General features: G+C 41.6%; 1 protein-coding gene across 1 annotated transcript in view; it reads left to right on the top strand.

Annotated features, from left to right (window-relative positions):
• ADCY2 (adenylate cyclase 2) overlaps window positions 1-18,054 on the top strand; it is a 450,913-nt gene that overhangs the window by 231,424 nt on the left and 201,435 nt on the right. Inside the window, exon 4 of the mRNA XM_032279123.1 lies at window positions 4,645-4,794. Coding sequence (XP_032135014.1) covers window positions 4,645-4,794 — 150 coding nt within the window. The remainder of the gene's footprint in view (window positions 1-4,644; window positions 4,795-18,054) is intronic.

Below are 18,054 nucleotides of genomic sequence, written 5' to 3'. Positions count from 1 at the left end.
TTTTAGGACTTTTTGTGGCCCGGTCTGTAAGATGAAATAATAAAATAAGTCCGTTCTCCTGGTTGTGTTGCTGTCTATGCTCTTTAAGGATGAAACGATATAAGGTATATTTAGAATGGCTATGGTGGTCATATGAAAGAAGCAAAATAATAATAATAATTTGCTGGTAGACACCAGCCTTCCCAGAATTACAGAATTCATTAATTTTCATCCTCTGAGAAGCAAGTGAAGTGTTGACAAACCACCCCACATGTACGTCAAGAGAAGATGGGGATCAGTGCAGACAGCAAGCCTCTGTGAGGTTGTGCTGGCATGGTTCTACTTACACAGATTCCAAACCCTACATATGCTCAATTTCAAGACCTGGCTTTAATCTTCAGTGTAAACCTTGACTGAACAATTTATTTCCTTCTAAGACATCTCTGGAGGCCAAGCTCCTCTCCTGTTTTCTGACAGTTGTGAGAGTAGCTAAATGAAGCAACAAGATAAAAGGAGACATCAAGATGGGATGATATTATAAAACAAACTCAACATTGTGAAAATAGAATTGTTTGTCAGATGTTCTGCTTAACAGTCTTCTAGAAAACAAAATGCTTTGATATTATTTTTGAAAATAAAATTGTAACATAATCACTCCCTTCCAGCCCTGGGTCTTATATATAAGTCATTCCATGCATGCACCATTTTAAAAGAAAAATTCTTTAAGACATCAATTGCATTTGTAAATGTGTGTCATTATCAAAATGCCAAGGTCAATTCAATTAACCTTAGAATATAGTACTGCAGGATGAAACCGGGTATCAGGAACAGGCTTATAATATCATTGATAAGTTTTCCATCAGAAAAGAAATCTCATATTCTATTTGGCATTACAGCCCTATGTTTTTTATTGATTAGAAATTTTCCTTTGAATATATAAATTAAAAATCAGTAAATGCATTATTTACCATTATCTATAGACAGGAGGGGTTCAAATTACATTTGCTGGAAACAGTGCGGCATCCAGAATGAATGACTCAAAGGGTTTTCCTTACCTGCCATGGTAGTGCAAGGGTGCCAGCAGAACGTGGCAGTCAGAGAGCACTGGCCAGGAGACAGGCAGCAAGAAGAGCAAAGCCGCATAACTTTAGGGCTTCATGGCCAGGGGGCTTCCTCTTGCTTGGGATGAGCTGCTGTTGTCAAATATTTGGAAACCTCTCGTTGGACAAGAAACGTTTACCTGGTCAGTTACACTGGCTCTGTGCCCTGGGCCAGGCAGCAAGGCCAGGAGCACCCTGCCTTCAGTCTGCCATTAGGGGTTCTGCCACAGAGATGGCAGTTCCCTATACAGGCTGCCCCAATGTGGGGGAAGAAGAGCCTATGGCAATAAAGGAAAGAGCCGTGACACTCAAGGCCAACTGTTCTGTTGCAACAAGGCCCTTCAAGCCAAGAGAATTCAGAGGAAATAAGTGTGGAATGGGATTCTAGGAAAACAGGACAAGGCAGCACTTGCATTCCAGAGGGGAGAGACTCACATTGGAGCCTCAGTGTCAGTATCAAAGTGCACCATTTCTATACCTAGTGGAGGGCACCCAGGGGTAGATGATGGCTTCATTCAGTTCTGTTGCTTATACTTGGTTTTTATTTTGGAGAAATTTACTCCCTAAAATGTTGGCAGGTTTGCTTTGAAGGCATTTTCTGAGGAGAAAGAGAAAAAGCTATCATGAATAATCATTGAGTTATTTTGATAATTATTTCAGCTACACCTAATAAAACAAGGAGTTAGTATTTTCTAATTCTGAGCAGCATGGTTTGCATTGGCTTTTCTCATTTCCTGCATTCTTTGGTGCACTCTTCTTCAAGGCATATCCGGCAATGACAAGGTCTGAAGAATTTTTAGCAAAGCAGATGGTCATTTTGCAGAAGCAAAGTATGGCAGGACTTAATTGACAATGCACCATGGGACACAGTGCTGAAATTAACTCCTGTTCAGCTAGTGGAGGGTCCCCTCAAATAGGAAGCCAGGAAAGTCATCCGGACTTTCCACATGCTCTAGGACTGACAGTTTCAGAAGAGGTGATGTGTCAAAGTATGGCAATTTGAAGGAAGAGAGCCCTGTCATGCTAGAAAATGTGTCTAGCCACATTGAAGACCGCTACATTGCTCTGAAGCCCTGGGCTGCTGCACCTGCTCATGCACAGACTGTGGGCACATATACCTTCCACACATAGCACAAGTATTACCTGCATATCACATGCAAACACATCACTCAGGCATGCAGCTCATACACATAGATCACACACAAGTTACATGCATGTATGCACACCACATGCATATACCACACAGAGATCATACAGAGCAGTTCCCAGTAAAGATTTTAATTATCCATACTAAAGGGGAGGAGATAAAATGTACATGTATAACTGTACTTTATGGGGGTGAGCTGTGAGAATGTGGGTGAGCTTGAGGAACTCTCTGATCCCAAGTATCTGTGAAATGAGGGAGTTACATGGGACAGCATTGAAGGCCCCTTCTAATCTGCTTCATCCTGGATCCCACTTTTTTCACGCATCTGCATTTATTCAGAGAGAACCTCATCACATCATTCATCCAATTGCTAACTCTGCCTCCTTTTTTCCCTCTATCCCAAACATTTATTTTCTAGGACTTCAGGAGGCTCATAATTAATAGCACTGTTTTTCTTCTGTGTTTAGAACCCTTTGAGAGATAGACAAAGGCATTCGGTACATGGATAACAAAATGTCACCTTATTATCCTTATACCTATTTGGAGAGTGCAGTTGGGAATAAATGATCTTGCTGATAATCCCCTGAGTTTACTCATCTTTCCCTACAGCCATCTGCCCCCAAATCAAGGTGTTTCCCAGCACAGGGGTAAGTGGCCCACTAGGTCCACTGCTTGGCTGAGAACATAGGACATGATGATGACTACCTTCTTCAGGGAGGAAGACCCTGTTTATGGGGAGGATGGACTAAGATGCAGAGGGTTCAAATCATTTTCCCAAACCCTCCAGCTAGACCAATTCCTCCTGCTCTCCTTGGGAGAAGTGACCCTGCTATAGAGAGAGGGGACAGCCATGATTTTCTGTTCAGTCCTGTCACAGAGAACCTTGAAGATTTAGGAATAAAATTCCCCTGATCACTCCAGCCACCCCTGCTCACCATGTTGGGTGAGTAATGTGATAAAGTGATCTGTGTTATGGGGAAACTCTTAGGGAAGAGCACAGGATATTTGGAACTGATGCCACTGACTTGCTATTAAAGCCACTAGTGACCTGTCTTGGTGAGAAGGTGAGAATACAAGTCATGTGGAAATGGAGGGAAGGGTGGACTTTAACCAGGTATGTCTATCCATTCACTGACAGACCTGTAGGTCTCACTCTGAACACTAGAGCTTGCTCTATGTGAATAGTGAATACCGGGCTACACTGATACATATTGCAAAATTGCTCTCAGGAAATGTTCAATGGTTATACACTGTTGATGAGAATGTAAATGGAACATTTCCTGAGAGCAATTTTGTAATATGTATCAACAACTTTAAACTACTTATGGCTTTTCAGTAATTGTGTCTGAGGAAATGATCAAATATGAAGCCAAAGCTTTATACATGAAGTTGACTCCTATAGTATAATGTAAATGCACAGAATATTAGTAAGTATTGAACAATATGGACATATCTAAATGATGATAGTCATAGAACTGAATATTTTCTAAGCATTTAACATCGTGTTTCTACATAATTTGTATAATCTAAAAAATATTTTGTTAAGTGTTAAAACGAAGCACAAAACTACATTCAGAATGAACTGAAGCTTTTTGGAACAAGAGCGAGGTCTTGACAAAGTAAAGTATGCCACCAATTTTGAGAATACAGAGGAAAATGGAGTAGGCAGACAAGGCCATATGGACAGCAGAGTGTTCTGCCTGGGCAGGACAGTCACAGATTATTTTTAGTTTTTCTTTATGTCTTTCTGTTTTTCTTTTGAATTGTATTAACATGAATTGTTTTTATCATCAAAAGAATAATGAGTTATATGTTTTGAAAGACTACCATATTTCTACATAAACAAAAGATAAAGGGGGAATGTCACTTATCCAGGCTCAGAAAATACAATTTTGGTGTGAGGGTAGTTTGTATTAGTCACTTAGTATTATGATAATGGTGCGTAACAACCGTGAAATCTCAGAGGTACACAAAAATAGACCGCAGATTGACTACGGCAGCTCTGCTCTATGTGTCTCATCCTGGGACTGGTGGGCTCGCCAGGGAGTGTTCTTTTCCTAAAGAGGTGCCAGAGAGTGACCTGAAAAACAAAAGGTCTCCTAATCCTGGGCTGGATCTGGCACATGATTATTTCTGTGCATGTTGAATAAGCCAAAGCAAAGCAAATCTCATTGCTGAGCCCAAAGTCAAGACAGGGCTGCAAAGTCTTCTACTAAAGGGCACAGATCCAAGGAAAGGGCAGAACCTTTCTGGACATTCATGCTTTTTGTTAAGAAAATAAAAATGTTACTTTAGAAACAGAAGTAAAATTAACTTCCTGCAGTTATGTCTCTGAAGACCATTGCTAACGTGTGTTTTGTTTTGATTGTATTCGTGAGTGAGAAACACCCTATTGAGCAACTCTTTCTGTCTCTTTAGATCCTGGCCAATGTGATCATTTTCATCTGTGGGAATCTGGCGGGAGCCTACCATAAGCACCTCATGGAGCTTGCTCTTCAGCAAACATATCAGGACACATGTAATTGTATCAAGTCCCGGATCAAGTTGGAATTTGAAAAACGTCAACAGGTAATGCATGTTTCCTCTTATATCCACATTGCTTTAGGCACTATTAAAATGATGCTGTTACTATTAATATTGAGTATGGTTCATTCATTTATGAGCTTCAGAAAAGCCAGAGAAGAAACCCTGGGCTCTGCACCTGGGGAGTGTCTAGTCTGCTTCGTGCTGCTGTAAAGGAATACCTGAGGTTGAGTAATTTATCACGGAAAAAGGGTTCTTTGTCTCATGGTTCTGCAGGCTGCACAAGAAGCCTGGTGCCCTACCTACTTCTGGTGAGGGCCCTTGACGGCCTCCACTCATGGATAATGGGTAATGTGAGAGAGGAAGAGAGAGGAAGCAAGAGAGAGTCAGGAAAGAAGGGTCAATGCCAGGCTCTTTTGAACAACCAGCTCTCATGGGAACAGTAGAGTGAAAACTCACTCAGACTCCCTTCCCAGGGAGGGCATCTGTCTGTCCATGAGGGATCCACCCTCAAGACACAAACATCTCCCACCAGGCCTCACCTCCAACATTGGGGCTCAAATTTCAACATGAGATTTGGAGGGGGCAAACATCTAAACTGTAACAGAGAGTTAGGATCAAAAGAGCAAAGATGGCATCTTCCCCATGCAGCCTTCAGACCTAGGGACCCAGGATCTCCCACAGCCAGATCCACCAACTATCATCAAGTGGCTGGGGATGTCAAATAAGCACAGTTCATGAAGATGCTCACGTCTGGTTATGTTTGTGACAAGCATTTGCACCAGCAGAAATGATCCCTCCTCACCCCCATCCCCACCCCTGGCTGTGCCATCACACCATGACAGTACTTCCTACAGGACCTGTTTTCCACATACGATGAAATAATGGAGTCTTCCTCAAGGAGGTGATTGGAGAGTCTGGAGAGGAGCCAGGTGTCGTTGTCAGGAGTGTCCTAGGTTGATGGTTGTAGGTGACACAAATGCACATCAGGGAAATATATAGACTGCAAGGAAGCATTACAGAAAATGAGCAATGGGCCAGGCATGGTGGCTCATGCCTATAATCCTAGCATTTTGGGAGGCTGAGGCAGGCAGATCACCTGAGTTCAGGAGTTCAAGACCAGCCTGACCAATGTGGAGAAACCCCGTCTCTACTAAAAATACAAAAATTTGCTGGGCATGGTGGTACATACCTGTAATCCCAGCTACTGTGGAGGCTGAGGCAGGAGACTCCCTTGAACCCGGGAGTCGGAGGTTGCAGTGAGCCAAGATCACACCACTGCACTCCAGTCTGGGCAACAATAGTGAAACTCCCTCTCAAAAAAAAAAAAAAGGAAGAAAAAAGAAAAAAAAAAGAGAAAGAAAGAAAACAAGCAATGGAAACAATAGGAGATGTGTGGAGACAAAGATATCACCAAGGAGGGTGGAAAGCAGGCACAACAGATGTGCATGGAGAAGAAGCCACAGAGCCACCCAGATTTGCTGTGCTTCACTCTGGGTGATGGTGGATATCCATGTTAATAACTGTGTGTTCCTGGGTTTGTGTATTTCTCGCTGGGAACCCAGGCTGTAAGGCTAGTAATTAGCATGACTGGCCATGAACACTGTGCTCCCTCTCCCTGTGGGCCTTCCTCACATTACCTATGCTGTTAGCAGTGTTTGTCATATTATGGATGCTTAGTTATTGTTTGTTAAGTCGTATTGAGTTAATTCACCCTATAAAATTTCATCACAGTGTCTTGTGGTGGGAGCAAAAAAAGAATATCCTTTGCATTTTGGCACCAGTCTTTTGCCTGTGTGTGGACTGCTGAATGGGAATCACTTTCATTTTTGAAAACAGGGATCCATGATATTAGTTCATTCATTCAACAAATATTGAGTGAACACCAAGGCTGTGGCAGGCGTGGTACTAGGCACTGGGATATAACTGGAAACACTGCCTTTTCATTGGGATGATTAGCAAATATTATGGTTTGTTTCTAAAACTTATATTTTGTCATCTTACTACCTATATAGCAAAGGTATTCAGTAACTGATTTCTTTTTTTGTTCGTTTGTTCTAGAGGTGTCTCAAATTCTAGATTCTGCGTTAAGAGACATAGAAAGTTGTTAACTTGAGACTGTTATCCAGTTTATCTTCATACACCTATTTTCAATAAGGTTTTACATCTGCGTTCTAGAAAATTCCACAGTTTCAACAAGTAGCACTTAGCCTTCATGGGTGGTCCTTCTGTAGTGTGTGCTACAGGGTTTGAATGTTTTGGGAGGGATGGTTTCCTTTCTCAGCAGTACAGACTGGAGCAAGTTAGCCCCGAAAGACATGTTTAATATTTTTTTCATCAGCTCTGTAATCTCCTTCAAAATAGCACCAAGGCTACAGAGAACTGAAATTCCAAGTAGACAGATTATGTAACCTAATATTCTTAGGAAAAGCTTTGATAAGAGCAGTGTGAGGTCACTGACCTTACCTGAGCATTATATTTCTCTGAAGAGACCCGAGCAGCCAAAAGCCCATGGCGTCCTTTGCCACGGTCAGCTGAGGGGTCAGATGAGCCACACTGACCTCGTGGAGCTCAAGGACGGGACCATCAGGGGAGGTAATAGAAGGACATGCATCTACCAGTTTCAGAAAAGACCCAGTGATTCTTTTACAAATAAAGAAAGTGACAAGGGACACATTAAAGAAATAAAAACTTATATTAAATATGTTGACTAGAATACAACTTTACATTCCAAGTGCATTTTGTCACAAAAGTTGGAAGTCCACTTCCAAAGTCTACTCCTACAATGCGGTATCTTTCTTGTTAGGGCTTCAGAAAATAGGCGTCAAGGATGAGATGTCTTTGTACTTTTTTCAGACCAGCATGTAATTAAATTGGAAGAAGAGATTATCTTAGTTTAAAAAAAATCAGTAAGATATAATCTGATAGATTTAAGGAAACAAATAAAAACTGTTCAGTGGCAATCTGTGCAGCCTTCATAGAAGGGAGAGGTCCCTGAGACACTGAGGCCCAGCAAAGCTACTGATTAAATTCAGGTTTGGGTTCCACATGTCACTTCCTGCTCGCCCTGCACCACTAACTGCCTTTGCTTCAGCCACAGTCACTGTGGCAAACAGTAATGCCCTTCAAACTTCTTCATTCAGGAAGGGTATGTGTTCTGAAAACACATTCAGTCATTGTTTAGATAAATAAATAACACCCAGTTGAATGTACTCATTAGCAGTTGCAAGAGAGACAGCCAGTGCTCCCAGAGGTTGAGTGGCCACCGCCACCTTGGTGGTTCCCTGGCCTCGTTTCACAGCCCCACTGTCTGCTGTGCTTCCTCCTTGGAGAGGATGCAGGCGGGTGAGCCCAGGAAACCGGCCCTCTTCACCCAGGATGGGAGGGGGGCTACTGAAACTCTTGGGACTCATCTAGCAATTCTGAAATCTTTTCAAAAATGCGAAACTCCGTGCTTTCTTTTCTTCAAATTTTGTGATGTTTTTCAGATGTAAATGAGATGAATCTCTAAAGATTAAAGCGCGGGCTTGAATAAAGTTGCTATGTGCACTGTAAGATTTTGAGGGAAGAAGGGATGAAAACTGTTGCTAGAGATTTTCTCAGAGTTGCATTCTTGCCCTAAAAGTGTTCTCATTAGGAACAATAAACATCACGAGTTTTTACTAGGTAGGGAAAAAAAATGCATTGCATTGGAATTGAGGCCACCTTTAGAAACTGAAGGTATTCACCTCTCTTGAGTTTTGACTTTTGTCTTAAGTTTCATATCATGCAGTAAAAGCTGCAGCCGTTTCCTGAGCACCGTGCAGTGTGGCAGATGGCGCTTATCAAGACGCAACAAAACATAATGCCAGTGAGTGTTGCTCTCTGGGGTATGTAATAGGCTCTCAGGAATTAGGGAGAACTGGATTCACAGCAAAACAAGAATGCTGTTTGCTAAGTGCCTGGGCAGTTGAAATAAATGCTGTTTCCACAGGAGTAAAAGCCAGGTTTGCCATTTCATAGAGAGAGAATAAACACTCTTTAATTTATCTATTGTCTTTGTTATAAAGTAATCTGACACATTTTTATGTGATCCACTTAATCTAGAACCATCCTGTGGATGAAATATGACAGAGCATGCCTTTTAGTGAAAAATGCTAGTCAAGCGAGGCACAGAGACCCCATGCTATACCTGGATTCTGCAACTCTGTGGGGGTTAGTGAACCAGCAGGCTTCCTGACTGTCCTGGGAGGCAAAACTGTTTTCCTCTCGGCAGAATTTAGTGGAGCAAGAAAGTGATCCTCGCGTGGTCGTGGTTGGGTAGATAGTGAGGAACTTACCCATTTTTAATCCTGATATGAAATTATTATAATGGCTTTATTGAATGCATTTCATTTATTTTCCATGGTAAAGAGTTTTCTAAGTTTTCCTAGATTTTGGGCTGCTAAAATTTGGAAAAGAAAATAGAAGTAAGCAATATTTCTTTGAGTTGTCCTAATGTTCTGCATAGCTTATTTAGTACTTTATCTGTACTGTTTTATCAGACTCCTATTGCTGCTGTAACAAATTCCCACAAATTTGATGGCTTAAATAGAATAGATTTTTTACCTTAAAGTTTCAGAGGATACAAGTCCAAAATCAGTCTCATTGGGCTAAAGTCAAAATATTAGCAGGGCTGTTTTTTTCTGGGATTTTGAGGGGAGAATTGATTTCCTGGCCTTTTTAAGCTTCCAAAGGCTGTTTGCATTTCTTGGCTTCTAAATCCAGTCCCCCTTTTCTGAATTTAAAGGCATCAGGATAGAATATTTCAATTGCTTTCTCTCTCTCTGTCTCTCTCTCTTTCTTTGTCTCTTTTTTTGTTTTTATTTTTTAAGATACAGTCTGGCTCTGTCACCCAGGCTGGAGTGTAATAGTATGTCTCAGCTCACTGCAACCTCTGCCCCTGGGACTCAAGCGACTCTCCCACCTAGTCTCCTAAGAAGGAGGGACTACAGGTGTGCACCACCACACCTGGCTAACTTTTGTTATTTTTTTGTATTTTGTATTTGTTTCACTATGTTTCCCAAGCTGGTCTTGAACTCCTGAGCTCAAGCAATCTGCCCACATTGGCCTCCCAAAGTGCTGGAATCACAGGCATGAGCCACCATGCCCGGCCTGTTTCTGACTTTTGATTCTGCTGTTGCACCTTCTTCCTGCTCTCTGCTCTCTGACTCTAACCCTCCTGCTTTACTCTTATGGCTTTTATAATTCCACTGGACTAACTTACCTAACCCAGGATAATCTCCCCATCTCAAGATCTTTAATTTAATCACGTTCCTAAAATTCCTGGTTTGCCATGTAACCTAACAGAGTCCCAGATTCCAAAGATTAACATGGAGATATCTTTGTGGGACCATTAGTCAAACTTGCTCTCTCTGCCTTCTTTATTCCTACAGCAATCTAGGACTTAAGTCCTCTTTCCAATCTAAACTGAATGAAGAAACTGTTCGCATTACTTGTCCAAGATCACTCAGTGAGTCAGTGTGACTTCCAGGGCCCTCTGCCTTTCATGCTGGTTTTGCATGGGTTTTCTGGACTGATCTCCAGGAATGTTAACTGGAGATTTTCCAGGACATGCAGGACTCTTTGATGGAAGTCCTAAAAAGAGCAGGAACAACTTTGAGCAACTTTAAGCATCCAAAATGGTATCCTGCTAAGAAGGCAATCAGTAACTGTTCTTCCATCGAATTTTCATGCGCTGACATGAAGCAACAGAAATCAGCTGCCACCTGCTCCCTCAGTGGTCATGCCAAGACATGAGGAGGGTTTGATGCCATCCCCAACATCCCCAAAGATCCCTCCAGGATCAGTTTTCTTCTTCTTGGAGGCAAGGAGATTGAACAGAGGAGTCTGCAGCTTTGTTTGCTTAGATAGGTTGTAGGGAGTTGTTCAAAACAGGCTTTACCAGCCCCATCTCTGCATGTTGAGAAGTTTACTTTTTGCCAATAGAATGGACCTTCCGAGGACTCATCAATTACAAGACTAATTGTTTTACCCAATTGTCTTTACCTGAGTTAATAATGGAATCCAGGTGAGACATCTCAACAGTTATGTACCTTTTCATAAAGCCAAATTGAACATTAATAGTGCAAGAGGAATTCAAGCCAGTGAGACTTTCTCACTGCAATTCCTGAAGAATTAAGCAGCACATTTTAATGTAAATGTTATCCCTGAACTTTGAGATGTGGGTCTGGGGGATGCACCCAACAAAGAAAGCTGAACAGGAGAAACACACACTGTGCGGCAGGTACAGTTTGGCTCAGATACGAAGGCCTTGTCTGGGTTCTGGCATCTCAGACCGTTAATTAAACTCTCCCCACACCCCTGCTTATGTTTTTGCTTTTCATCATTTAAATCATTCATTGCATCATTTTTTTTGGTACCTCTCCCTTGATAAAGAGGCATAACTTACCTCCATCTTGGTCATGAATTGTTTTTAATTTTATTAAATGATTCGTATATACTTTTCTCTTTGGTATCTCTTCCCCAACGCAGAGGGCATAGCTTAAGCCAGTGTTGGTTATTGCTTTTTTGCCAACTCTCATTAGCAAAAGATTAAATGATATGGAAGACAAGACATGTAATTTACCTGAAAATTGAAAAAAAAATGAAGAGCTGAGATTTAATAAAAGAGCTCTCATCACAATGTTTGCTCTTTCAATCCATCAGAATGAACTTCAAGAAATGTTTTCTTAGATTGCACCACATTTATCATATTGATTACTTAAATTCTCATGAAGCTCAGATGTTATGCCTCATTGAGAAATTCCAGGACAAGATGTTTCAGGATGCTACTATTTTGCCATGATGTTTATGAATGCTTTTAAGTGATAAATGAAAATAAATTCCAGAAAAATGTCGATAATCCTTAAATCAAGTCTGTAATATTTTCTGAGACATTCTTTAGTTAGAATGGTTGAGATCACCACATATTTGCAAGATTGCAACAAAGGCTGTGCTATGACTGTGTGCTCAACCTCTGTTAAGAACAAGTCAACAGTTACAGATCCAAGATCCAGGGTGAGAATGAAGGAACTCTCAGGAATTTCTGTCCAGTCTTGACGCCTAACAAAGAACCTAAATGCATGCCATTATAAGGGTTTACAAAAGCCACATTAGCAACTATTTGTTCATTCTTTTAAAAAATAGACATTTTGCTTTAAAGGAAAAAAATAAAATTGGATTTTAGCAATTAACCAAGCAGATATTATTTTAATGATTAAATATATGCAGGTGTCTATTTATATCTTGGCAGTAGAAAAGCCAAGATAAAATAAAACTCTCTAGAAGTTTCTTCTATGTAAGAAACTTGAGCAAGACGTTCTGCTCATGTCCACAGTGAGGAAGCAACTCCCCTGTCTTGTTGAAGAAACACCTAGAAAACTATTCTATTACTCCAGATTATCTCAAGCAGATTTTTGTTAATAATATCCAAGAAGACCCCAAACCCAGAAGTCATGTACTAAGAAGAATGCCTGCTTCTGATGTTTCTGAGAGCCCTGGAATTTTCAGTATTTCCTGGGGAATGCCTATTTTTAATACTCTGTGATGTGGTACTTTGATGCGGAAAGAATGTTTAATAAGTAAAAGATAATCTAGTGGAAAGATTCAAGAAAGTCTGACATCATTTGATACGAGTAAAATAAACCCAATGAAAAGAAATTCTAAAATCAGCCCTTTTGTTTCATTAAACATTCTTGTGATATTTGTCACATATAAAAACAAAACTTCAAGTCTTCTGTGATTGCCATCATATTTTTCTTCCTGCAAATGTAATCACAGATAGGCCACTATGCGTTTTAATGGGAGGAAAGGGCATTTTGAACTCACTTTCATGGGGCTGACTTCAAAATGTTAAAGTTACTGATCATGCATATTTAATAGTATATTACCATGAGCACAGTTGCAGATACATATACCTCCTGTGGCACTAGTGATGTGTTTACTGAACCAAGGTATCCATTTATATCTGCACCAAATTGAAGGTTAGGACTCCTGAGCTTTAGGGTTTTGTTAATTGCATATGTGTCTTCAAAAGATGTTATTTTTGGAGATTTTCCTTTTAGGGTTATCTGAGTGCTCTCAAGATTTTAGGAAATTTTATCCTAGAACTTCTTTAGAAGAATCCTTTAATGTATTTACATATCATGGGCCACTTAATATATGAGTTACTGGCTGTGAAAATTCCTCCTGCAGACTAACGTCATCATAAATGTGATGCACTCAGAATGCAATGCAAGAGGCATATGAGATAATGATCCATAAACCCATTCATATGCTTTTCAAATTGTATAGTATTTTTACCTATATTCTTCTGTTAAATACAGGATTATGCAAGATACAGAAAAACCCACTTCTGTTTATCAAATTCACAGTTTTTGTTGTTATTTTAGGTGCTGGCGATTTTCCCAGGTTGGGGAATGCAGAGGTAGCCAAGACTAAAGGTCCCTGTTCTCTTTGTGCTTAAATTCTAATTGCAGGGGACAGACTGAAACTTATCAACCCCATAATTTCATGAGAAGATATAACAAGATAATGTGAGGAAGCATGGTGGATGGAGAAGGCTGAGGGGCCTGTTAGAGGGACCAGGCAGGGAGACTTCTCTGGGGATGTGATAACTGGTTGAAATACAAATTGCAGAAGGTCCCAGACCTAGGAGGACATGAGGAAAAGTGTTCCCAGCAAAAGGAGTGGGAACTATCAAGGGCTTGAATCAGGAGCCGAGTGGCTTCTCTGAGAAGCATAGGGGCCAGCAAGACAGCTGGGGAGAAAGAGGCAGGAGCCAGACTACATGTGGGCCTTGCAAGGTGGGCCAATTACTTGGGATTTTATATCAAGTGGGAAGTCACTGAAGGGTTTTGAGTAAGATAGCAATGTAAACCGATTAACCTCCTTAGAGGATCCTTCTGGCTCCTAAGTAGAGGATGGGTTGGAGAAGGGAGGGGTGTTAGTAGGGTGACTCCTTAGAAGCTGTGGCATACTATGGCAGCAGTACAGGTGGCGACAGGAGTAGCTTGGGTGAGAGTGGACAGATTTAGGACATATTTTTAAGTTGATTTAGTGTAGATTACTTTTGGATTAGATGTCCGGTGAGATAAAAATAAAATAAAATAAAATAACCAAGAGAGCTTTCTGGGTTTTGAGCTCGAGCAACTGGATGATGGTTGGTGTGACAGCTAACTTTTCAACATCTTTGGTCACATTACTTATTGGGAGGTAGGGAAGAGTAGAAATCCAGAGTTGAGTTTTGAACAGCTAATTTTGAGATACCAAGCTGGCAACTGTAAGTAAGATCTGGAACTAAAGATTGTGAACTTGAAAGTCATCAGCATACAGTTGGTATTTCAAGCTAGGGGACCAGATAACATGCCCCAAAGAGACAGTGGGATTAGAAAAGATAAAAAGCATCCAGGACTAAACCTCAAAACACACGAATATTTGAGCAGGAATAGAGGAAGATGAATAAGCCCAAGTCCTGAGAAAAATCAACCAATTATATAGATTATTTGTTTTTTCCTAATTTGGTCTTGAAGTCCCTCTCAAGATAGTGGCTATAAATTCTAGCCCTGCCCTGATGGGGGTCCTGGGGATGTGGTCTGGGTGTTTCCCACGTGCCTTTTGTGGGATCCTTCTTTATCCTGTTGGACGGCCTAAGTGTCCAGCCTGTGGCCAGGTGCCCCTCTCACGGGAAGCTTGTTTATCCTGGCACATGCCCTTGTGGGTCTCATCTGATCTGTGTCCAGTTTATTCCTACCAAGACAGCCATTCTCCCCGAGAGCCCTCACCAGGAAAGAAGTTAGGATGGGGTAGAGGAGGCGACTCATCAGAACCCGTGAAATGACAGAAGCAGTTTATTGTTTACATACCTGGATAAGAGAGGGCAGCACAATTTGCAAGACGAGCAAAAAGTAGGGAGCCATCCACAACACACAGCCTCACCCAGCAGATGCAGAACAAGAGAGAGAGAGGAAGCTGTGGGCCAAAGCCTTTATTGGGGTTCAGGACATTATGCAATCAGGTTTCTAATTGGTGGGTTTCAAACAAGTGGGCACATGCCCTATGGTGTCATGCTGTGACTGAAAGAAGGTTCATATGAGTGAGATACCTGTGCAGTCTATGCAGGGTGTGGGGATTAATAGGGTGAGTCAAGCAGTCTATGCAGGGTGTGGAGATTAGTAGGATGTATCCAGCTGTCCCATGGGGAGGTGGTTACCAGGAAGCAGTGTACAAGGCAGAGAACTGCAAGAAGTTGGGGGGAATGGAAACTGTCAAAGATGATTAGACTTTGCTCCTGGTATGAGTAAGACCAATCTACATTTACAATATATGCCAAAACAACAAAAAATTATAAGAATTGACTACAATAGGGGAAAAGCCGGAGAGAATGGTTTAATAGAATCCAAGAGAAGAAGGTATAAGTGGAATGGATAGTGGCCAACATAGTCACATGCTGAAGAGTCATAGTGAGAAGAGGATAAAGGAGTGACCACTGGTCTCAATCGAATGGTCACCAGTGGCCTGGACAATTTGATCTAAGTGGAGCAGTTGTGCTTAAGTGGCTGAGGTTGGATGAGGAGGAGACGGGAGGTGCGGAAGCCGTGCAGTGAGCTCCCACACCTCTTCTGATGCATGTAGCAGGGAAGAGAAGCCAAGAAATGCAGAGGAGTTTGCTTGCTCAAGGTTTGCTATGCTCATGGCATAAATCAAAGTCTTATTACATATCTTAATATGGCATCTTTAGTAATACATTTTAAACTGCCTGTTAATTATTTCTAATTTATTACATCACATAGTTTTCCTACCTGTGTTGTATTCTGAATCATTTATTCTAAGGAAGGGATGGGCAGAGGGGTTGGTTGATTTTTGCAGAAAGGCAACTTAGTTGGGGCCAGGTGCAGTGGCTCACGACTATAATCCCAGCACTCTGGGAAGGCAAGGTGGGTAGATCACCTGAGGTCAGGAGTTCAAGTCCAGCTTGGCCAACATGGTGAAACACTGTCCCTACTAGAAATACATAAATCAGCTGGACACGGTGGTTAGCACCTGTAATCTCAACTACTTGGGGGCCTGAGGCAGGAGAATCACTAGAAACCTGGAGGCAGAGGTTGCAGTGAACGAAGATCACACCACTGCACTCCCGCCTGAGTGACAGAGTGAGACTCTCCAAAGAAAAAAAAGGCAACTGAGTTGTTGTATTACATTTACTAAATCACAGCTGTGATCCATTGCATAGGTAGCTAATGTTCTGGTAACAGCTAATAAAAAGGTTTTAATCCAAATAGAAACAGAGGCAAATGCTAGAAAGCACAAAAAGGAATAAAATGTGGACAAGATTTTAGGTAAAATGATGAGAATACATTAAGACAGAAATTCAAGCCTCTACTAAGTTTAACTATGTTTTAGAAACTTTAAAGTAAAAATATAAAATTAAATGTTAAAAGTAAACCAACTGATCCTCTAGGCAATAGAATCAGCACATATCAGTGCGTGTCATGCTATAACCATATTCCAGGAAAGAAATGCTACCCTGAGCTTGAGAGTTTCAAGGTTGGACAGTTTAACTACAAGCACATTCCTCATTATAATGGAAAAAGCAAGGCTAGCAGCTTCTCCTCCAGATAAACATCAATCAGCAGACAGTGGAATTATTAGAGCTGAAATCCAAAAATAAAAAAGCCGGAGGTTGCAGCCCCAGCCATCTCCTTGGGTTAAACGTGAGAAAGCAGTAACAGCTATCCTGAGTGCTTCTCACTGCTGTGCTGTGGACACGTGCTGCTGGTCCACACTGCTGGTGATTGATCAGATTCAAAGTGACAGAAGGTCAGCAAATCATGTTTGGCCTCCAGATGGAATTTTCTTTGTTATCATATGTTTGTGTGTGTCTGGTTCTATTTTCTATACCTTTCTGGTATAGAAATCCTGAGGCAGATTCTCCAGAAAATTAAGACTTTATTTTCTAAACAAGTAGCATAAAATAAACACACGAATATTTTATCATTGACTGTAGAATGAGTTAAGACCTGTTCAGAATCCAAGGCTCAGCCTGTGACCTCTTCCCTGAAGGAAATGACCATCCCTTGGATGAGGTTTACTTAGTAGTGTGGATTCTGTCACTCTAGTGTGTTCCTGTTTTTCTGGAATAGGAACCAATGATTGGAGGAAGAAAAGTGCATTTGAAAGAAACAAAACACGCTCCCAGCATGAGGCATGAGTCTTGCAGGAGTCTTAGCACAGTGTCTTGCAGGAGTCTTAGCACAGGCTCTTGCTGTGACTCTGCCAGTCCAGGGATCACTGGAATGCAGCACCCATTCCAGCAGCCACCTAAGAGTTTGATCCTGGATGAAATGACTCAGAGAGCCATTTCCTAGGGTCATTGTCTTCCTAGCTGGCATGTTTATGGCCCATTTCTGCCATCCTGAAACTAGACTCCGAAATCTATGGTGGATATACGATTTGGTCTGTGTCCCCACCCAAATCTCATCTTCTAGCTCCCATAATTCTCATGTGTTATGGGAGAGACTAGGTGGGAGATCTTTGAATCATGGGGGCAGGTCTTTTCCATGCTGTTCTCATGATAAGCCTTATGAGATCTCATGGTTTTAAAAACAGGAGTGGTTTCAACCAGGCTTGGTGGCTCATGCCTGTAATCCCAGCAGTTTGGGAGACTGACGTGGGTGGATCATGAGGTCTGGAGTTTGAGACCAGCCTGTCCAACATGGTGAAACCCCATCTCTATCAAAGATATAAAAAATTAGCTGGGCGTGGTGGCACGCACCTGTAATCCTAGCTACTCGGGAGACCAGGGCAGGAGAATCGGTTGAACCTGGGAGATGGAGATTGCAGTGAGCCAGGATGACACCATTACACTCCAGCCTGGATGACAGGGTGAGACTCTGTCTCAAAAACAAAAAGGAGTTTCTCTGCACTTGCTGTCGTCCATGTAATATACGACTTGCTCCTCCTTGCCTTCCACCCTAATTGTGAGGCCTCCCCAACCACATGGAACTGTAAGTCCATTAAAACTCTTTCTTTTGTGAATTGCCAGTCTTAAGTATGTCTTCATCAGCAGTGTGAAAATGGACTAATACAGGTAGCAATGGCTATGATTTCATTAGTTTTCTTCAGAGTGTTAGAATCTACTACAGTGCCCTGTGTGGAGTAAGCGAGGACATACACTCTCCAAACACCAGCTGACAAAACACAGAAATATATTCTACACTGGCTTGCTCTTGCTTGCTTGCTCTCTCTCTCTCTCTCTCTCTCTCTCTCTCTCTCTCTCTCTCTCTC

Source organism: Sapajus apella, unplaced genomic scaffold, assembly GCF_009761245.1.
Source record: "Sapajus apella isolate SASKATOON/1434 unplaced genomic scaffold, GSC_monkey_1.0 scaffold11, whole genome shotgun sequence".
Classification (NCBI taxonomy): Eukaryota; Metazoa; Chordata; class Mammalia; order Primates; family Cebidae; genus Sapajus; species Sapajus apella.
This window is presented reverse-complemented; position numbering and strand designations above follow the sequence as displayed.